The sequence below is a fragment of the Exophiala mesophila genome, assembly GCF_000836275.1.
Source record: "Exophiala mesophila strain CBS 40295 unplaced genomic scaffold supercont1.5, whole genome shotgun sequence".
Classification (NCBI taxonomy): Eukaryota; Fungi; Ascomycota; class Eurotiomycetes; order Chaetothyriales; family Herpotrichiellaceae; genus Exophiala; species Exophiala mesophila.
Window position 1 is genome coordinate 2,470,698 of NW_015622508.1, and position 21,502 is coordinate 2,492,199.

The following is a 21,502-nucleotide window of genomic DNA, read 5'->3' on the forward strand; positions in this document are numbered from 1 at the left end:
GTTTGAGTCATGGAATCTGCGGAGGATTGTTGAATGAGTCATGGGGTGAGGGGTTGGCACGTGATATGTTTGATATGAGATGTGTTTGAATCTGTCGAGACTGCCTGTGATCCAAGAGCATCTATGACTACTGTGTACGATGTACGGGATACAAGTTGTACTCAGACAAAGACTAGTGAAATGCCAAACGTTATAACTCATTGACAAGAATTGTTTAGCACCACCTCTCGAAGCCTCGACCTTGCCACGTCGTCTACAACAACTTGATGGCGGTCGAAACCGACAAACCAAGCAGAGGCAGTTGCATGAACCAAAACCAACCGCCCAGGTACCTTCCCTTGCCAGTCTTCTTGTCGTTGATATAGCCATAGGCGTACAAGACTCGAGCCACGACCCAACCAAGGCCCAAATATTTTGCGGCATTTGGGTACTCGAGGGCCGAAAAAAGAAGAAAGGCCATAGTTTGGCCCATGTTCTCGAGCAGGTTGGCGTGGGCTCTCTGGGCACAGTTGAATTTGTGAGCGGCTGGGTTCTCCTTTGCTTGCTGGTGAGTGGCATATGGATTGGGGTACGGAACTCCAGCGGCTTTGCGGAGGTTGGTGACGACCATGCCTTGCACAAAGGCGAGTGCTGGGACTAGGCCTAGGGCAATGACCGCAGCATAGCTTGAAGAGGTCAAGAATTAGTGGTGGATCGCCACGTGGAGGGAGAGATTAGGGGATTTTTTGAGAGGCTATAGCTTACCCGTAACCATCTGGAAGAGTGATTGTTTGTGGCATTTTCTTTGGCGAGGATGGCTAAGATTCGGTTCTCTTGTAGTGGTGATGGTAATTGCTCCTAGGCTGTGTGATTCTCTTGTCTTGCACGGCTGTTTTCTGATGTCAAGGGAAGACTTCGGGTGACGATGGAAGGGAGATAGGTGGCAGCAGAAGAATAAAAGAGCGTGGTGGTGAAGCCCGAGTGCGCCTCGGCAGGGAAATCACCAGTAGCACCTTCTAACCATTTCCAAGCGCGTCCCTTCCAAATCCCACATCATCGAGACGGGCAACGGAAGAAGATTGCGCCGACGCGGAACAACAATAACAGCGACAGGCAGCAGCAACAGCACAACTTCGACATAACTTCATCTCATTTCCTTTTTTTTTTTCGTCTTGTCCCACATCTCAAAAGCCAATGCACATTCGTCGCAAGAGAAGAGGCACGTACCCTATGGTAGCTTACCTTGAACGACAACCATCTGTCGTCAGAAGAGGAGGGGTCCTGTGGGGCATGACAGGCACCAGGTAAGAGCTGGTAGGCCACGGTTCATTACAACCACCGTTCAAACACAACCTGAATGATCGATAACAGTACACATTAATGAAGTCAGATACTTGAGTTTGTTCATTCTACGCATATGATATATAAATATATATACCCCCTGTCCCCAGTCTGACATTGCAGGATTGCGTGATGCTCCTTTGGACTGCGATTTGCCAATCATGATGGTCCCCGCCACCGTTTGTTTATTAATCCAGGCATCCATCCCATATGATTGGGTTGCCTCAACTAAACGTCCTGTCAGAATTTAGGTAGGGATCTTTTCACATACGGAGTAGACTGGACACATCACCACATTATTCGCTCTCAGAGGGCTGAAGATCAAGTCAAAACTATTTCTCTAGCCTTGCAGATCCCTGCAAACTTGATAGCGCTATACTAACCACTAATTCACTAACTCGTCTACTGTCCTTACGCATAAAAAGTCCTTTCCGTGCCGCGTCTCGTTGTTCTGGTTGTTTACATAATAACCTCGTTGGCCACATCACGCTTCAACTCCTTGTATGGCAGACAGATACAGTTCTGTACCCGGACCTCGTCGTTGACCGAGCACTCCTTGCCCAGAATAGTAATGCTCTGCACCTTGACCCCGTTCTTGATGATGCTGCTGCTGTGACTTGTGATTGGGGTCGGGCTGCCTTCCACTCGAGCCCAGGCTCCTACTCGACTGTTCCATCCTACAATTGCGTACAGCACGATGGCGTCGTGCTTGACCTCAGCCTCGTCAAGCACAATGGCCTCCTTGACACGGGCTCCGGCTCCGATCACGGCCTTGGGGCCAATGGAGACATTTGGTCCAAGCTTGGCGGTTGGATCGACGGTGGCGGTTGGGTGAATAAACACAGGAGGGATGATCTGAGCAGATGGTTTGGCAATCTCCTCAGCTTGGGATTGGAAAGCCTTTTGGAGATAGAGCGCGTTGGCTGGAACGGCAGAGCCAGCCGTCTTGATCTGTCGCCAGAAATCCTTGGTCTCGTGCACAAAGAAGCGGTTGGTGTCGGCAAGATCGGACAGGATGTCTTGCTCCAGACGCAGCACCTCGTTCTTCTCGCCATCTTCCTCATCCGCAATGAAAGACGATTCAATGTTCTCCGAAGAAGGGTAAGAGATCATGCGGGGTCGTTCCGTCTTGCGTTTGATGGCACTCTTGATTGAGGGGAAGATGGCCTCGGTGGCAAAGAGGTAGACACCACAGTTGATCAAGTTGGAGATGTGGCCCTCAGGCTTCTCCACGTAATGCAGAACTCGCTTGGTGTGCGTATCGGGGACAATGCAACCAAAGTTGGTGGCGGCATCATTGCTGACTCGCGTGCCCAGAATGACGGCCTCGGCGTCTTTCTCGTCGAAGAGTTTGAGCATGGCGTCAAGTGGGAAGGAGCAGCAGACGTCCGAGTTGAGGACAAAGAACCGGTCAGGCTTGCCTTTGAGAATGGCATCTCGGAAGTGATAGAGGCCGCCAGCAGTGCCCAAGGCTTGGTACTCTCGGAGATATTGGATTTTGATCTGGGGGAACTCTCTTGATGAGTCCTTGATAAAGTCTCGAAAGACGCTCTCGTCATAGTAGCCAATTAGAATGACTTCCTTGATGTCAGGAACTCTTGACACGGCCTTGAGGCAGTGCCAGATGATTGGATGGCCCGCCACATCGAACAGAGGCTGAAAGCCAGAGGTATTAGCAGGTTAGAGCGGCCAAGAAGTCGTTTCAATCTTACCTTGGGGACATCGAGACTCAATGGTCTGAAGCGAGTTCCTCGAGAAGGCCCTCCGACCTAGATGTATTCAGCATGATTCGTGCAGATGCTTGGACCAGTCAACCCTACCAGAATTACCGCTTTGGTCACGGCTGGGACGCCGGACTTGCCACGTTGGGGGACTTTCAACATTGTGGGATGGACGTTGCTACCTTGTCAAGAACACGGATTGACAAAGATTTGATGTACCGTGACAAGATCGTCGAAGAATCTCAAGAATTGGAAGGTATTTTTCAAGACAAAAGGGCTTTTCTCAATGTCAACAGTTGAGGCCACGGTTCGCGTATGAAAGTTGAAAGGGGAATTGGACTTTGTGGTTTCACCGCCAGGCCCCGTGATCGCCAAGCCTCGGCTAAGAACGGCCACTAACCCGATCTGGTTGACTATGTTCATCTGGACTTTACCCCTTTTCTCGCATCCAACAGGGAAGATTGATGTGATGGCCTATGATAAACTACACCAGTCCCCCACTATCGATCCTTTCCTTCGATGTGGCGAAAGACAGGGCTGGCTGGCCAGACCTTTCTAGTCGAATTCTGCGCCAGCCTTTCTAGCACGTGCGTCAACTCATCCACCTAGGCGGAGAATCGTCGGTCAGGCTTCAGCCTCCTTAAGTTACTCCTGAGTCCTATGTATGGTGTTGTCGGTGCCACCCATCTGACTTTCCGATGCACGCTATCCAATTGATGAGGTTTGTTCATGGATGAAACCCTACAGTCCACTATTGCTTTATTGACTCAGATTACTGTTTCTGTGGCAGCGTGATTCGACCAAGCCAATACTGTGAGGATGAGCCCCGACCAACGATTGTGCTAAACTCGCTCTTTGGCAATGTCTTCTGAAGCCAGTTTGAGCCACGCCACCCGTCAAGGCTGCCGTCTGATGGGACTTTGGAGGAAAATGATTGGGTAGTAGGTTATGGCTCGTAGTGAAGGACCTCGCTACTTGCTGATAACACCGGCAGGATTTCGTCTCATATAAGGTAGACATTGGTCAAGACCGAGAGAAAGACTAGTCTATTTCCTAACATGTAATCCTTTGATACATAGAATGAAATCATCTTCCTGACCTCATTCAAGTCATGACGAATTTCGTCGACATCACCATCATCCTTGAGAACTGTTTCAGCTGCTGCCACCTGTGCCACTGGTCATCCGACTGGATGTAACAATCTTGCTGGTGGAAAAGTCGTGACGACAGAAAACCCCCGAGGCTTGGAATCTTGCTGCCAGGAGGAGAATGGTCTCCATGGTGAGGAATCTCACGCTGCTCCGAACCTAACTCATGGAGCTTGCTCTCATGTTGCTAGACATAGGCCATATCTCATACCATCTTCCAAAGTTGAGGTGTCTCAGGTTTGCGATGTTGCGAGGGAGTCAACTACAGGAACAAACGTTCGCTGCACCAGTGGCATCTATCAACCCCGCCATGCTGGGATGTCCATTGGCTTTCACCTCTCCTGAGCCTATCGCCGTCCACTAGTGGACTCCTACTGCATCTGACACTTGGTTCTACTGCATTCTTTGCGTCTCTGCCAAATGCGACAACCTGGCAAGAAAGTATGGCGTGCTACGGGATCACGGGGATTTCAAGTGAGGCATCATTGCATCGCCACAATTTCTTACATGGATTGTTGCGGGTAGTCCGAGGCAATATGAGCAACATCAGAAACCCCTTCTACCATTGCACCTTTAAACGCTGAGTTATCCGCCCATGCTTGTTAGTTCTCCATGTTTGCCATCACAGCGCATCCTTTTTCAATGCACAATGACGACCGGCTCGAGCACAGACAACCAAAGGAACAGTCCTTTGTGATTGAGCATGAGGCCTCGAATGTTCAATTTGCCATTAAACCCATGTGCACATGTAGAGTTTCATCAGCCCCGCAGCGATAGCGTCCTTGTGATCGGCCTGCTGCCTGGGATTTTCGTTACCTATAAAAGCCCCATTGGCGGGCCAAGCCGTAATAGGGCGCTCATGGGGCCAAGTGGCCAAGTGGCTTGCATAAAGGAAATATAGACACCACCATCAGCCTAAGGGTACCTACACTCCTGGTACACTCCCATATTATTAAAGAACGTAGGTACCAGTGGCCACAAGCATAAGACTGATGCTCTCAAACACGAGCCCGGCTGTGCTAGGCAAACGCTTGCATCCGCAGAAGACCGCGAACAAAGCTGACCGGGTTCGCATGCCCAAAGCCTGCCTCTGAGGTTGCAGGCTACTTGCTCATCGCATCATGTGCACGAGGAGTCATCCTCGGGCATATAGGCCATGAATTCTCGCATATCGTCCAGTACCCTGCTAAATTCTACCCCCAACCCCAATTCTTCACCAAGATCGCTCGGATAATAGGTAACTTACACGGATCCAGGCCGTGTTAGCGGATTTTTCCAGTTTTTCCAGACTCTTTACAGTTTGAAGTGTGACCAGACACAGTTGGCGGATATGCTTAATCGAGTTCGTGATTTTTTGGTTCCAGTAGGTGCTTTGGTGCAGGATAACCATTCTTGATAGATTCTTCTCCGCTCGAGAAATGAGCCTCTGACATGGTCTGCTGCCGTAGCCTTCAATCCTGGGACTGAACCCAAGATCCCATTCAAGAGAGTCTTCTAAGAATGACATCGAGAAACAGGAATCTGGTATGGATCACGGAGGTAGAGACCCCCTTCTCAGTTCTCATCCCCCTTTTCATCCAGTCCCTCCCACTTCCCCTTTGACCCTCCTGTGACCAAGCCGTGCTATCACTGAAAACGTGCAGGGCCTCAGGAGCCAGACTTTCGAAACTGCCTCTACCAGGTACTAGTGGGAGACGCCCAGCCAGACCGGATTCTTGGAAAATGTTGGCTTTGGTACACGGGCTACTTGGATGCCCAAATAAAAGAATGTTTCCACTCCACTCTCGCGCCTACTATTGTCGGCCTGAACTCGCTCTGCACAGAAGATGGATCCAGATGGGTAGCTCAGGCTGCCATTGTGTACAGTATTCTCACAATTGTGGCCGAAGAAATCCGCCTACGGAGAGAAGCTTCCATAGACAGTATCATACTCGAGCTGGATTCGAAGCGACTGTTGAAACGTGCAGATGGCCACTTTCTCACCGACGACGAACAGAATGCTGCTCGACAAATGGTTTGGCACCTGGTTGGTATCCTCACGATGTTGTACGACCCAATGAGATCCACGAACTGCCGCGAGCTCAAAGTACATCAGCCATTGTCAAGTCTTCGTGGCCGAGGGAGGCACAGAAAACGCGTCCTATCAACTTTCAGCCAGAGCATCGCAAAGTCTGAAGAGCAGTTCCATTCATTGTTAGGACATTTTGGCGAACTCTTGCCCGAGGCTGAGGATATGTCGTCAAATGCTCCTCTAGCAGGATCCACGGACAATCATCTCAACATTGCCTATGTCAGTTTCCATGGCCTGAAAAACGTCGCCAAACTCAACATAGAATGGGTCAATGTCATGAACCTGCACCTTCAGCTCGACCAACGGAAGCGAATCCTACGCCTCTATCGCTTCCCAGCTTTTTGTCGGTTACTATGGCAAGACGATGATGAGTCATGTCTTTTACAAAGGTTCACCCTTGCTCATCCCAGCCCAATTCCATTCTCACCCCGTTCTTTCTAACACGGCTTCCTTTTTAGGTTGTTCCAAGACCATCGTACCTCTTTGGTTGCCTCAGTGCCCACAGATGCCGCCCGTCTTGGCATATCAGACTTTCTCCGCGAGATCATTCTATCTTATCGCTTGATATTTGGCATGGACAAGTCATCCCGCCGTGCGTTCGAAGGCGAACTCGAAGCTTGGGCACGCGATAAATCCCATTCGACCCCACTTTCCTCTCGGCGTCTCTACGAAATGGACCCTTTACTCAAACTGGTCTGCCAATCACCCTCGCCGAATCCCAATTCGCCGTCTGACCTTCTGTCGCTTTTAGAACTTCTCGACGGCGAGGAGACATCAACGCTCTACCCGTTCGAGGAGTTCCCTTTTCTCGGCAAGCGGCTCGCCGAGCTTCAGCGCTTCAGCATCGCCCACAAACCCAACGACTGGAAATCACTCGTGTGGATCGACCGGCGCGACGTCAAGAACTTCTGGAGCATCTGGATCGCATGGGCTGTGTTGATCGTCGGAGGTGCAACAATCATATTACAGGCCTTTCAGCTGGCCTTTCAGGTTTGGAGTTCGATCGTAGCTTTTCACGAACTCAACCTCGAACGCGGATGAAAGCTTCTCACGACATCATACTCGAACCTGTCGACCTGGTCAGCAGCCCCTTTGTGTTTTGCCCTTGCTCTTAATGTGTTCTACTGTCCAGTGGTGCGACTTGATTATAGGGTCTCAGTTCTACTGCCGCATGTATACTGGTTGTGCTTGGACGGACGAGTTCAAATATGCCGTGAGGCGAAGTGGAAAAGGAAGATCAAGATACGTTTTGTTAAAACGAAAATCATTATTCCAGCCTGTGGAAGGACCATGAGCTGTGCTCAGCCTTACCACATTGTGTATCCCGCAATACTGCTCATTCCTGGCATTGTTTCTCTTTCTTTTCTGCTTTTGTTATCTTCGGCTTTCTCGGCCGCTCCCTGTTCCCGTTGTTATCATCGTTATGGTCTTCATCTGAAGTAGCCCGGCACAAGCCTATCAAAAGTCTCAGTCTCGGACCACTCCGGATGTACGGTGATGTTCAAGTCCATGGCGATGTCGGTGACATCGAGTTTAAGACCGTCTCTCATCTTGATGCCTTCAAGTCGTTGCAAGGGATCTTCGATGAGAATCTCAGACCACCGCCACATTATCCGGGCCACGGTGCCATCGACATCACCGGAACTCCGAATAGTGGCAATATTGTATGCCTTCTCAAGGTATGATAGAGCTTTGTCGTGATATCGCCGACCCGGTGCTCGTTCCATCTCAACAACACCCAATTTGTACCACGTCGCAGCGGCCAGTGGGTGTACAGGCCACAGGATATGGCAGAGATCTCGGCACTTCTCGTACTGCGCCGTTGCCTGTGCGTAGTTTCGGCTTTCGAGCTCCAGGTTCCCCCGTGCGTAATGCAACGCTGCCATCAGGTGCTGCGACGCATTCGGCTTACGCATGAAGCAGGCTTCTGCTCTGTCGTAGAGTTTGATGGCAAAGTGCGTCTCTCCGCGTAGGAAGGCCACTCGACCTAGCGACATGATATTCAGGCCCAACATCGGAAGCTCGTCCTCGCCGTGTGACTCGCGAATGCGAGCCGCCTGTTCGTACAACTGTTGAGCGTCGTCTAGGTAGCCGAGAGCACATTCTATGTTGGCTATGTTGGCAATGCTGCTCGCGACCAGTGGGTGATTCGACTCTAGCCAGCGCTCACGGAGCACACGTGCTGTGTTGAAAGCTTCACGAGCTTTCTTTAGCTTGTTTTGGTCGTAGTAGGCCGCGCCTTGAGCGTTGAGCAGATGAGAATACAGAAGGGTGCCTTTATCGTCGCTCGCAGAGCATGCAATTGCCATCATTTCGAGACACTCGGTGTAGTCAGCCACTTCGTACAGATACCTATGTCGCGTTAGATAGGACACAGCATTGGGAGAACTACAGCCACTTACCATCCACAATTAGATAGAAGCCGGATAAAGTTGAGTTTGGGGGTGACATAGCCCTGGCTCCCTGTCTGATAGGTCGAAAAGGCCTTGGTGAGATGTACAACATGTTGCACGAACATCATGCATCTCGGCCACATTGTCTGCAGGGGACGGCCCATGATTTGCTTTGGAAAAGCTTCATGCAGGAGCTCCGTAGCTGCATCGAAGGACTCTTGGATCTCACCCAGGTCGATGTAATTCATAGCCTCTTGAATGACACGATGGATGACAAAATTTCGACCATCTTGACGAATCAACCCTGCGGCTTGGAGTTCTTTGACTGCAATCTCCATGCCTGGAGACATTTGCAAAGCCGTGACATAGGATTCGTCTTGTTTACAGAATGCCAGTTTTCCATCGAGGCGCGCTTGGTCTCCAGGAAGGAAGAGGTCAACAGGGATCGAATCAGGCGCAAGTAGAGAGAAGACGCTGAGCAAGCTCCTTGCATTCCTTGAGACCGTGTTGAGAGCGATGGACCATATAGTGTCGAGTGCGTGGATCTTTTCGTTTCTGTGACCGGAAAATCGGGGCGGTAGCTGTTTACTGGCCTTGTCAAAGATCTCTAGGAGTGTGACTATCGACTGGTCACCTGTCAACTCTTTGTCCAGAATGAGTTTGGATGCCTGAGCGATGGCAAGAGCAAGTCCTCCCAGGTGTTCGAGTAACTTGCGGGCAGCTTCGCGCTCAAGTCGGCCCTTAGCACCGCCCAGATGCCGATGCTGCCACTCAGGCCCAAGAAGTTCCATGAGTAGATCCCACCGTTCTTCGTCGGAGAAGACAGGGATGGTTTCACCTTCTCGACGCTCTGAGTGTTCAAAGTTGTAGTACGAACGCGAGGTCAATAAGACTGAGCCGACGGACTCTCTAGGCCAGTACGAATTCAGCGCTTGCTCTCGCTCAGCGTTATCATAGATCAGAAGCCAGGTTTTGTCTAAGGGCATGTTAGTATTGTGTATTAATGTCGAGCACGTAATACCTACTTGTCTTCTTGAACCATTCCAGAACCTTGAGCTGATTCTCTTCAAACCGGACCATCTGATCAGCCGAAGACAATTCGAGTCTGACTGCGATATCCGAAAAGCTTTGTCGCAAAGAAGCGCTGGTCTCGCAACGAATCTATGCAATGATGAGCAGATGATACAAAGCGTGGACATGGGTGCTAGTTACCCAGAAGACAGCATCGAACTTGGACTTGTAGCGACGAGCAAATTCAAGGGCGATTTGGGTCTTTCCAACCCCTCTCAAACCATAAATAAGGTATGTGCGAAGTTTTTCGTTTGTCTGATTTCCCAAGTGGTTATGGATATGCTCGATAGAAGATTCACGGCCGTAGAAGTGTTCGGTACGGATGTCTGGCAGATTGTCAAGAGGAAATGCCGCGCGGTCGTAGGGATTGGTCTGCTCGCGGAAAGGCACTCCCCAGTGAGAATGTCTGCTCACACTCAACTCTTGTGCAGCTTTGCTGTGTTGACTGATTTGACGAAAGTGATAGATGACGTCGTCGATTTGATCAATGTTTTGCGTAACAAACTCTTTCATGCTACCAATAGCATTCGCGAATGCGCCCTCTAGGATGCGTCAACAACGTATGCTGAGTCTTCATTATGAAGGTGTACTTGCCTGCAAGATACGTTCGCTGAAATTTGATCATGCCGGTGAGAAGGTTTAGCAAGGGGTCGAAGACATCGGTGACTTGCTGTCTTGCGCTATTCTCATCCGAGAAGTTTTCCACGCATTGGTTGAGCGCTTCCATGGACCGCTTCAAGGAGAGAAGCCATGGGGTCAGACGTTTCAGTTTCTCGGCTTGTTGCAAAGCGAGCTGAGATTACACTGTCAGTTATTGAAAAAGCGTTGTAATTGCCATGGTCTTACGTTTATGTTGATAAACATCAGACCCCAGATGATGGACATATCCACCTTTTCCGGGGCGACGAGCTTCTCGAAAGTGAAAATGAATCCGTACATGGGTCGAGCGATCAAGATCAAAGACTGGAGATAGCTCCTCTGCTGGGGATTCTTGCTGTCTTGGATGCATCGCCGAAGCCAGTTGCCAAACTCATCGTAGTTATCTACGTTTCTTGCTTTGTGCCAATCTGCGGCCGTGATCTCCTGGGCTTCTACAGCGGTGGACCATTTGGTTGCCGCAAAGCTTTGCGTGTTTCTAGTAACGTCAGTATGGGCGAACAAAAGGGAGCCAGGCTGTCCTCGACGCACCCAAAATCAATGTAATGTTCATCTTCCCGCACTTCCCGCGGTCTGGTGACAAGAGTCATGCTGCTCATGATAGACTCGAGGTTGAAAGTGGCACCTTCTGAGCAGAAACGAGGTTCGAACTCTGAGGCATGCGACAACTGCAACTTGAGACAAACCGAAAGGGCGAGAAATGTGTGCTTTAGTGGATTGCTTGTGGGGCAGTGCGCAAAATCCCCAGTTGCCCATGCAAGGAAGAGACGATTGCACGGTGTGCATGAAAATGGCTGAGGTCAAAACAACTTTTTCGATTGGAGGGTCACTATCCGTGGCCAGCCTAACTGTGACACTAACAATGGTTCAATCTGCCTTCTCGTGTGCTTTCTCGTATTCGTGGTGCCTTCGCTTTTCACAAAAGTTCTCAAGGAGGACCTACGCTGGGACTCAAAACGCAATCAATCTGTCTCTTAGACATATTGTTTCCTGATCTCCTAATAAGATTGTGGACTTGACCTCGACACTATACGCCCAAATCTCCTTCCACGGCGAGAGACGGTTGTCAGGTCCTACTGCAGGCACACCAATCTAACATCACATAGCCCTAAACTACTTCAGATTGGGCACGCTTTTGACACAGACCGACTTTATGCAGTGTCAGAATCACCAATAGTGTGGGTGCCCAAAGACACGGCAGTTAGTGGACAGATTCCAAGATACCAGGTAGTAGAAAACTCAGCCTCGCTCTCCTCATTGACCTCGACGCGTTCGGGCTGCCAAACGGTGGAAAAGACAGATGCTCTACGACTCGAAAGTGCCGTCACCAATGCTGTCCGTGCGGGAACAAGCCAAGTTTGTGATGCGTCTCAACAATTCCAAGGTTGACGCGGCATGTCGAGGCGGCATGCAGTCATATAATCACATGCTACTTCCGTCCTTCCCCGGAAGGCGCGAGTGATTCGATCCTTTCCCGCGTCTTTTGCTGGAAAAGGCTGCCTGCAGCGCGGGGTGGCTATGCTACGGCATGTGTAGACTTGCCACTCTTGCGCAAGGGTGGGCTGGGAAGCAACCAGAGGACGAGATATGGTCAGGCTGCACGATGCATGGAGCGACATGTAAGGATTATGCTGAGAGTGAACTAGCCCAATTGTTGATCAACAAAGCTTTCGGCACGGCCCAGTCCCTCTGACCGTCCCACTGTGGAGCGGATGACCGAGGGCCCCTCCGACCCCGCTTTTTGCGCGTGATGCGGCTGAGGACAGCATATGTGTAGGCAGTTGGAGGAGCCCAGGTAGCCCTACCCTCAAGCGAACAACTCTTCTAAGCCTCGATCGTGGACTGATCGTACCTCGAAAGCCTTGCTTGGGCATAAAAGAGTTCTTCAATTTGGGAGTTTTAAACCCCGAGGCCACTGCTTGGTCGCCTCCTCTAGGGCACTGTGGTTGGAACACCACCTACCCTCGATTGTCCAGCAAGCCCAATGACTTCTGGACGAATCGGAACTTGATCATCTGCGACTTTGTCCTTGCCGCCTGATTGAATAGATCCTCAGCGAAATCAGAGTCAAAGAATGTGTGAGTGCCCCAAATCGACCAAAGTTTAGATACCGTCAACGCCCCGACAATCGCAAGACCCAGGCCCTTGATGAGATGCTCCTTTCTTGTATATTTCATGTGTCATGTGTCCTTGAAAACCTTCCAGTACACCCGCCAGATGATTCTAGTGATCAGCCGCCCGTCGTGTCTGCTGTGGTATCAGACCAAGTTGCTCGTGGTAAAGGCACAACACCCGACTTACTATAATAGTGGATTCCAGAGCACTTGACTACCATCTTGCCATCGCTTTCTGCTCTTGTCTTTGTCTTCGGGCGGACCTTCTTCCATGGTTGTAATCGTGTGTCGACTGGCGGAAATCCTGCTTGGCTCATGTACATGAAGAAGTCTGCCCTCTCAATGGATTGGGTCGAAGTAAATTTGGTCAAGCAGGCAGGGATGGACTCTGGTGTCGTAGCCGGAGAGAGATGTTTCGAGGAATCATTTTCGGCATCTTGTCTCCACTCGTCTAGCTGTCTGTCGAATTCCGATTTCTGTTCGTCAACGGCATCGGCACTCATTGATAAATCGTCTTCTGCTCCGATACCAGGGACTAGTTCTACGTCAGCTTCGTCAGATGAGTCACGATGCAGGGGAAATACCATAGCCTGCGGGACACTCCGATATGGTTTTCATGACGATGAGGGGCTAAAGATGCTAGGAGAGGCTGAGCGAGGTTGAATGCTGAGCAAAAGAAAAGGGATTTGCAGAAACACAAAGGTTCAACGGGACAGGTTAGAACGTTAGAGATGTTGCGTTATCTGAGAGAAGTTCAAAGCCTGAGAGAGGAGGGTTTCCTGTTTAAAAGCCTCAGCCGCTTGTCTGCAACGAGACTGGACAGCTTAGAGCCAGTGGTAATTGAGGGTGCCCCCAGAACGTGGGGTCGGTTCGCCTGCCTGTATCATTTGAGAACCTGGGCCTGAAATACGGGCGATTGTGAATGTCGGCAGATTCCATCGTTCCTTGCGATACTGAGGTCCGTGAAGTAGTGGACCATTTCTCATCCGGTATTCAAGTTTGATAGAACAGACAACGAAAGAATTCTATAAAAGACCTACGATATCCAAAATGACATCGTGCCGGCTTCTTCCGCTGTAACTGATGTTTCTGTGAGGCAAGGGATAAAACACGTGGGGTGAATTGGCTAAAAGTATTACGTCCAGGCAGATCTTTCAACAACTTCGTAGCAGTCTCCGTTGGACTTTGTTCATTCATTCATTTCTGCCCCGGGACATATATACTACAGCCTCGTCTAAACTGTCTCGTGACAAAATCAATGGTCCCCAGGCTAGTCAACAAAGGCTTATTATAAACACTGCAATGCCGGACATCTACGCTGAGATCGACTTTCTTGCCAAATTGGATTTATATGCAAAGGAGCGACCCTACATCATGCTACTCGGCGTGGACGACGAAATCGATGACGACGTGCCCATAACAAACCTTCAATTTGAAACCAAGTCCAAAATTCTCATTCAAGACATGAGGGAGCACCCTGAGCTCATTTTCTCACAGTGCGGATTCGAGTTCTTGCGTCACTACCAATCGAGAGTGAACGTGTTTGAGACTGAAGCCGACATCATGCTCTACAAAAGGGAAACCGAATCACTACTCTCCTCTCATTTCGATGCGGTCAAGGCCCTCACATACGAAGTCAAATTGAGAAAGAACATCCACTTTGAACGCACAGAGTATGACGCAAACGATGAATTGGTCATTGAGGGCCCCGCGACAGGCGCTCACAATGGTACAAACAGACCTGACTCGGACTTTTATCAAGCTGACTTTCCAGATTTGACTTACGAGTCTGGTTTCAAAATGGTTTGGCATCGTCTTCAACCAGAGGATCGGGCGAAATATCTACGCCCTGGCTATAGGATACGAGTCATCAAGTAAGACGTTTCTGATATTAATAATCGGAGTTGACCAGTACAGCACTTGGAGGCCATTGAATGACACGCTCGAAGACCGCCCTCTTGCGCTTTGCGACTCCCGAACAGTGATGGACGATGACCTCAAGGTATCTGATCGAGTTTTCCCTACTCATGGGAAATCTGGCGAGCTTTACTTTCTGCAATATAACCCAGGCCAGCGTTGGTACTGGTTGGAGAGACAAAAGTCCACAGAACCCTTTATGTTTCTGACGTTTGATACCATGGCCAAAAGAAACATGGCTAAACGTGGGTAATGATTCTCGTTCATTAAGACCGGTCTTAATTCGCACAGTGTGTCCTCATGTATCATTCGACAACACGAGAGCATCTGCCACAGCGGAAGCACGCTCCTCTGTGGAAACCAGATCCCTGGTAATTACAATATGCGAACAGGATGCTGCACCTTGAGCTAAATTCCTTATACCGGAATTCTCGGACATGAGTATTGTGAGCGGCGTTGATGGCCTCGATACACGCGCATGCGAAAAGGGTAGGGTGGTTATAGACCTACAAAATGTGGTTTCCACACCCAGCGCAGCAGTTTTTGTAAACATCTGAGCCACTCATCAGATAAGACAAGCACAATAATTTATATCTGTATGGCCGAGTAGAGCACATTGAACGGATGAGGGAAGGACAGGCTGACAGGATGCGGTATTCACATCTAAAATTATGCATTTCGAAAGAAATTTGTGACTGTTCAAGACTACCCGGGGAGCTTCGCCATCTTAAAATAATGAAAGACGATGTTAATAGGACTTAAATCCATGTTGGTTGTACTCTCTGACACTATGGGATATGGATTGTAGCGACTCAGATCTATGGCTCCCCCTAGGCGCCGTCGAGAACCTTGAATGTCAATTGCGAATCATGCTCGGAATCTGTCGAAAGGGAATGCCACACTTTGTTGTTAGTCTGATGGACCCGGTGTGTATTGTTCGTATATGCTCTCTGGGCCAGTCCAAACTGTAAGCGCGGCCGCCCTAAGTGGCCACTTGGTCTTCGGTCTTCTGGCTTGAGAACAGTGCGGCCGTGCCAACCTCGGTAGGGGTATCGCATTTCGGAACATCCATTCCGTACCTGTGGTTCAAACCACATGCTGAACGGTACTGTTTAAATATGCATTTTGACATCGTGGGTCCTTGAGCACGGCTGGTGCCTTTACTGTGACCTTCCGAATGCTCCTTTTCGTTCCAAGTCGCTGAACTCCTGGACCTATATCGAAATCTGGCGACTTGAATGGGATGTATGGCCGACCTCTGCTGGAGACTTTAGCCTTTTTATTTCATTCCCTTCAAGATCTATTCTCGAAGCTTGAACCAAGCCATGAAGGAAAAAGGCCCTATTTCGGCTGATTCTTTGCCAGCTTTTCTATATGCCGTTCCCATCTCTACCATTCCGTAGCTGGCGTTCCGAAACTTGTGGCTCGGCTGCCACATGCCTGTAGAGCTCACGCATAATTGTGCTTATCAAACAATGGCTTTGTTGTCTCTGTCTTTCCTTAGAGTCCTCACCTACCCATAGCCAATTACGGAGTGTAGAAGCACGTGGCCATGTCTTCATCAGCATTACAGTACAATAAGGCGTTGATAACGGGAGGAGGCTCAGGTAAGTCAATCGTCCTAAGTAGACACCGATATGAATGGGACATTAATGAGAAGTACGTAGGGATTAACCTTGAGCTTGCAAAAGCCCTCCACGCACGGGGTATTTCAATCTTGATCGCCGACATCGCTCTCCATGAGGATGCGACCAACTGGCTCGAGAAGATAAGCCAGAAGGGCGATGCTGTCAAAGTGCTTTTTCGAAAGACCAATGTCACTTCATGGGAGGAAATTGAAGCGGCTTTCGATTTCTTTGAGGGCCAATTCGGCGGGCCTCCGCAAATAATAGTCCCAGGTGCTGGGATCTACGAAGCATCCTCAGCTGGGTTCTGGGACGATCGAGATGCCGCGTCACACTACAAGCTATTTGACATCAATCTGGTCCATCCGATCAAGACGAGTCGAATCGCCATTCGTCGACTACGACAGGCTCAATTGCCAGGCGTCATCTTGCATCTCAGTAGCATTGTGGCTCAGAAACCGTCAGTGGTACTTCCCCTGTACTCGGCATCCAAGGCTGCAATCAGCCAGTTCATCCGGTGTATGAGCCCTCTCAAGGACATTTGTGGGATTCGAGTGGTCGGAGTCGCTCCAGGGTAAGTGGAACCAGAAACCGAGATCACACATTCATGGGGTCTTCAACGATGCTAATTCTTCATAAGCGTGGTCGATACTCCTTTGTTTCGCGACAATCCAGTGGCGTTGAACCACATTAACATGAAAAAGGATTTCCTTCTTCCTACCGATGAGGTTGTTCGAGCAATGTTGTCTTTGCTGACTGAGACGAGATATCCTTCGGGAACAGTGCTAGAAATTGGTGATATTGGTGGCTGGCGTGAGGTTCAACTGTTGAACGATCCTGGTCCTCAAGGTCGATCCACCAAAGCAAGGTCGAAGGCGCAAGAAGCGCTCAGTCTGGTGCATCAAGCCCTGAATAATGATGCGCGGCGACGAGATTCAGTCCCCAAACTATGAGTATGAGGTATCTCATAAAGAACATAGCTTAGACAAGAAGCCTAGTTCGCCAGTTTTAAACGATGAATGCTTTGTGATGCATATCTATCGGGTCTTGACCTGATTAATTCACTTGCGAATGATGTACAATGCCTTGACTATATGCTACCTATCGTAAACATCGATTGATAGCTTGTCTCACGAGTCTACAACTTTGATGGTGCCGCCCCCGTCTTTTTCTGAATTTGAGGACGTGCCAGCTGGGTAGGCCAGGCGACATCCAGGTTCAACTCTTCTGCAACCTTGAGGACCCAGTGCGGCTCCTTCAAAAACTGTCTGCCAACGAAGATGACATCGCAGGCTTTGTTGGGAGATTTTTCTTCCACCAGACTCTGTGCTTGTGCAGAGGTCGTAATCTCACCCACTGTACCAACCAACAGAGTTTTCCCAGCAGCCTGGAGCTCATTTCGAATCCTTGAGGCCATTTCCCATTGTTGTCTACCGGCATCGAACACGGTGAAAGCTGCTTCTTTGATATTTCCAGCAGAGCTGACGTCAATCAAGTCCACACCTAGGTCGGGCAATAACTTGACAAAGCGAATGGTACTCTCGAGATCCCAGCTCCCGAGTCGTCGTTCCACCTGTGTGCCCTCCATCCAATCGGTGGCACTGACACGGATAAATAGTGGCATCTTTTCAGGAATAGCAGCCCTAACTGCTTTGATGACCTCAATAGTTAGACGGATACGATTTTCGAAGGACCCTCCATATTCATCTGTTCGACGGTTGGTGATTGGGCTAAAAAACTGATGCAGGATGTAGCCATGAGCAGCGTGGATTTCGACCACATCGATCCCTGCTGCAACGGCTCGTCTTGCCGACGAGGCAAAATCAGCAACCAGCTGGCGAATCTCCGTCTTGGTCATCTCTCGAGGGGCGTGATATCCTCCTGTGGGATCATTCTTGGGCTTGCCGTCGAAAGTATGTTGTTGTCCTCCACTTGGGCCAACAACATCATCAGGCCAACCGCCTTCCTTGACTTCTGCTTTAGCACTGGGTTGACCCAGACGAGTAGCAATCCATGGCGCTAATGTGCTTGACTTCCTGCCTCCATGCGAAAGCTGTACCCCAATGAGTCCGCCCTGGGAATGAACAAAATCAGCGAGTGTTTTGGCCCCTGCCGTCTGGGCATCGTTGTATAGTCCGGGGCAGTTGACACTGATTCGTCCACTTGCCTGTACTCCAGTCGCTTCAAGCATGACCAGAGCGGCGCCTTTGTAGGCAAAATGGCCAATGGTGGTCAGGTACAGAGGCGTCAAGACACCGGTTTGTGACCCCGTGGGGGCGCACGAGTACTGGCACATGGGCGACACACATATCCTGTTCTTCAGAGTTACACCCCGGATCGAAAGAGGCCTGAAGAGTGTCAGAGTATCCTGATCAATTCCCTTTACGGTCCCCGGGGAGTCCAAGTGTTCGGGTGTAAAGAAAGGGATATCGGGCACCGGTGCGTTGTTGCGTGAAACGGCGGACATGTTGAATTGATGATTCTGATGTCGTTGGTACTAAGCTATCGACAATATTCATGAACTGTGGTCGCTCTAGTAATTGGTCTATCTCACAATCCCCATCACTTAAGACACCGAGAAGTCGGCAGAGACATCCACGCCGAGCACAGTTCCGTTGCGGAGCAGGAAACGGAAGTGAGTACGGAAGACATCAGCCCACTCAAGTGTTTTGTTGTTACCCGGGCGAAATCGAAGTAGAGGATTCTAGTATTCTAGTGCAAGATCGCTTGCCGATTCTCCTTGATTGTTGGATATTACCAAAGATGGTTTCTGATGCCACATCGCGAGCCTGTTCCCGAACCTGTGACCCACCGAAAGATGAGACGGTGGCAAGATTGTATCAGTAAAGTTCTTGACATTAGCGTATCTTGTGCCACTTGAAAGTCTTGTCATCATTCAAGTCAGAGGAGCAGTGTCAGTAAATCAGGGGGAATCCCCTCTTGAGCAGTTATCAGAGAATCAATTAGTTGGTCGTCATGAAAGCGAGAACGTATGATTCTAGTCACGTGACTATGTATAGGTGGGCGACTTGGGCCGTGGGAATGATCGGTTGACGATACGACAGAATAATTGAAACAAGACAACCCACAGTGAAGAGTTGGCTATTCATCCCGTAAGTAGACGTCACAAAGACTGCCTGGGCGGAAAGGCGTGGGTGTCAATTCTGGAGCACTGTGACCTTGAAGCCCTTCTCTTCAGCTCAGGACAAAGAGCAGAAGCTCACGCTCGTCTACGAAGTTGGGCAACACGATGCAATGGCCATGAATTGATACCGGCAGACACATGGAAATGGTTTTGGAATGCTGTTGTTTCATTTTCAGCCGCGACGTATATCGCCCACGGCTAGTTACTCATCCCACCTGCGATCAGATTCTTTCTAAGCAATTGGCCCGTCCATCACCATGGTAAAGACCAGGAAGCGCTCGTCCAGCCCTCTGAAAGACAGAAAACACGATCGACATGCGTCTCTCCAACCCCTCATAACCGCTTACTTCAAGGGAATAAATCGCGAAGAGTGGGTGGCACCAATACCAGGACGACCGTGCTTGACAGGCTTGTATGAGATGGAGAATTCGCCGAGGTAGAATCCGACCATCTCAGGCTTGATTTCGACTTGGTTGAATTCCTTTCCGCTGTAGACACCAATGACGCTACCAATCATTTCGGGAACCACAATCATGTCTCGGAGATGTGTCTTGACCAGGTCGGGCTTCTCGTTAGGCTTTGCGTTCTGCTTGGCCTTTCGCAGTTTCTTGATCAGGCCCATGGGGCGGCGCTTGAGGCCACGGTTGAACCGACGGCGGGCACGGGCATGGAGGATGTTGACGAGTTCGCTCGAAGGGATGTCGAGGAGCCTGTGAATCGAAGGTTAGATTTTGGTTGGTTTCTTCGTCTCAGTACGGCCAAATGGCGACATCTGGAAAGAAAAAATCGAGGACTGGTGATGCACGTACTGGTCGAGATCAATTCCTCGGTAAGAAAACTTTCTGAACGCTCTTCTCTTCTTGAGCTCAGCGGCCTCTTCGGCGTTCTGCAGGTATGTCAGTATGCGTGGGCAAGGCGTTGAAAGAATCGTGACGCACGTATTCGGTATCAGCCATGATTGCGGATGGACTGCGTGATCGCTTTCCGATGTTTGTCTCGAAAAGCGGTGGTGTTGCTGATTGTACAGTTGAAGTCGTCAGTGATTGAAATCCGAAGTTGGATGTTGGGCCATTTGGATTAAAGTCTTGGCTGCGATTCAAAATCCAATTCTAGGGCAAAGTGGTATCACGTGATGTGGAAATCTTGGCACGAGTTTTTGTGCATTCACAGTAGCGCAAGCCATGGCAGGAGACGGCTATTCCACCAAAAGACATGGATTTCGATATGTATATACGAGGTTCAATTGATACATTCCACTCTACGATCGAAGACAGCAGGAAGGTTAGGAAATGCACATCTCCACTACTGAGGTATAAAGACAACCTCAACTGAAAAGTAGAGTTGAAGCGATAGATGGGCTTGTCAATTGATCTATCTGGGTCGGTGGCCTTGTCTTTTAAACCTGAACTTGGTGATACAATGCCATTTGACTTTGGTGTCCGTAATTGCATGCATGTATTCCGCCTGAGTCGACCATTGCAGATACCAATCGCTGACTCTGGGGTTTGTGAAATGCATCGTGCGAAGATGGCACCTTGGAGATCATTCTGCCACTTCCTTTCAGTTTGTCAACGCATCCATATTCAACGGCGGGAGCCAATTGTCTAGTCAAAGAGACCGAAGCCCATGTCCTCATCGGACTCTTCTTTCTCTTCCTCCTTCTCGGCGGGCTTCTCCTCCTCAGCAGCAGCGGCGCCACCGGCAGCAGCACCACCAGCAGCAGGAGCAGCGGCACCACCAGCGCCACCAGAGGGAACAGAGGCGAGCTTGCTTGATCCTTCGGAGATCAGCTGTATAAGAGGTCAGTACAGGTATTCCAAGTCCGTCGCAAGTAGTCGTAGATCATACCTCGTTGATGTCTTTGCCCTTGAGCTCTTCGAGGAGCTTGGAGAGACGCTCATCGTCAGCGTCAACACCAACAGATGACAGGACACCCTTGATATCGGACTCGGAGGGGTCGGTGTTGCCAGCAAGGCCGAGGAGGAGGTAGGCTGCGAGGTGCTTCATGTTGATTGAGATTTCTGCTTCAAGATGAGTGTTTGTAGCCTGGGACTTGGGTCGGGGGAAAACGTACAGGGGATGATAGGATGTCGAACGAGAGAGACAATCGATTTAACCGCGGACTGAGCGGAGACTGGCACGTCAAGTTCTATTGAAATGGTTGTTGAGGTGGAAGTTGACTGTAGTTGCGCGCACTTTGAATCCGATGGACTTTGTGTGGATGTGAAATTGTGTGAAAAAGGTAGAGCGAGGAAGGTATGCCGAAGCCGTGGGTAAAGCGGGACACGTGCCTGCGCCCTCGCCTCGCAGTCGAACCACA

General features: G+C 49.9%; 7 protein-coding genes across 8 annotated transcripts; 1 reads left to right on the forward strand and 6 right to left on the reverse strand.

Moving 5' to 3' along the window:
- Positions 1–70: 70 nt before the first annotated feature.
- On the reverse strand, positions 71–1,126 carry PV10_07595 (uncharacterized protein). The gene is made up of 2 exons (XM_016372517.1): positions 745–1,126; positions 71–665 (listed from the first exon to the last, which is right to left on the reverse strand). The coding sequence occupies exons 1-2, from the start codon at positions 777–779 to the stop codon at positions 254–256; spliced, it is 447 nt and encodes a 148-aa protein (XP_016221849.1). The 5' UTR covers positions 780–1,126; the 3' UTR covers positions 71–253.
- Positions 1,127–1,545: 419 nt separating this feature from the next.
- On the reverse strand, positions 1,546–3,422 carry PV10_07596 (uncharacterized protein). The gene is made up of 3 exons (XM_016372518.1): positions 3,141–3,422; positions 3,033–3,089; positions 1,546–2,976 (listed from the first exon to the last, which is right to left on the reverse strand). Exons 1-3 carry the CDS (start codon positions 3,201–3,203, stop codon positions 1,780–1,782), a joined length of 1,317 nt encoding a protein of 438 aa, XP_016221850.1. The 5' UTR covers positions 3,204–3,422; the 3' UTR covers positions 1,546–1,779.
- A 1,845-nt stretch (positions 3,423–5,267) lies between these two features.
- PV10_07597 lies at positions 5,268–7,524 on the forward strand. Of its 2 annotated transcripts, XM_016372519.1 has the most exons (4): positions 5,268–5,552; positions 5,638–5,728; positions 5,833–6,649; positions 6,719–7,524. In XM_016372519.1, exons 1-4 carry the CDS (start codon positions 5,520–5,522, stop codon positions 7,299–7,301), a joined length of 1,524 nt encoding a protein of 507 aa, XP_016221851.1. In that variant the 5' UTR covers positions 5,268–5,519; the 3' UTR covers positions 7,302–7,524. The 2 variants fall into 2 exon arrangements, with proteins under 2 accessions (XP_016221851.1, XP_016221852.1); XM_016372520.1 differs by having other exon boundaries at positions 5,268–5,728.
- A 166-nt stretch (positions 7,525–7,690) lies between these two features.
- Positions 7,691–10,980, reverse strand: PV10_07598 (uncharacterized protein; the record flags this gene model as incomplete). The annotated part of the gene is made up of 7 exons (XM_016372521.1): positions 7,691–8,612; positions 8,663–9,629; positions 9,679–9,814; positions 9,866–10,238; positions 10,315–10,517; positions 10,571–10,859; positions 10,913–10,980. 7 exons carry the CDS (start codon positions 10,978–10,980, stop codon positions 7,691–7,693), a joined length of 2,958 nt encoding a protein of 985 aa, XP_016221853.1.
- A 1,631-nt stretch (positions 10,981–12,611) lies between these two features.
- Positions 12,612–13,113, reverse strand: PV10_07599 (uncharacterized protein; the record flags this gene model as incomplete). The annotated part of the gene is made up of 3 exons (XM_016372522.1): positions 12,612–12,628; positions 12,683–13,030; positions 13,080–13,113. The coding sequence occupies 3 exons, from the start codon at positions 13,111–13,113 to the stop codon at positions 12,612–12,614; spliced, it is 399 nt and encodes a 132-aa protein (XP_016221854.1).
- Positions 13,114–19,327: 6,214 nt separating this feature from the next.
- On the reverse strand, positions 19,328–20,238 carry PV10_07600 (40S ribosomal protein S15). The gene is made up of 3 exons (XM_016372523.1): positions 20,121–20,238; positions 19,992–20,068; positions 19,328–19,892 (listed from the first exon to the last, which is right to left on the reverse strand). Exons 1-3 carry the CDS (start codon positions 20,136–20,138, stop codon positions 19,526–19,528), a joined length of 462 nt encoding a protein of 153 aa, XP_016221855.1. The 5' UTR covers positions 20,139–20,238; the 3' UTR covers positions 19,328–19,525.
- A 184-nt stretch (positions 20,239–20,422) lies between these two features.
- PV10_07601 (60S acidic ribosomal protein P2) lies at positions 20,423–21,388 on the reverse strand. Its single transcript, XM_016372524.1, has 3 exons — positions 21,257–21,388; positions 21,031–21,203; positions 20,423–20,972 (listed from the first exon to the last, which is right to left on the reverse strand). The coding sequence occupies exons 2-3, from the start codon at positions 21,187–21,189 to the stop codon at positions 20,787–20,789; spliced, it is 345 nt and encodes a 114-aa protein (XP_016221856.1). The 5' UTR covers positions 21,190–21,203; positions 21,257–21,388; the 3' UTR covers positions 20,423–20,786.
- Between the last annotated feature and the right edge of the window lie 114 nt (positions 21,389–21,502).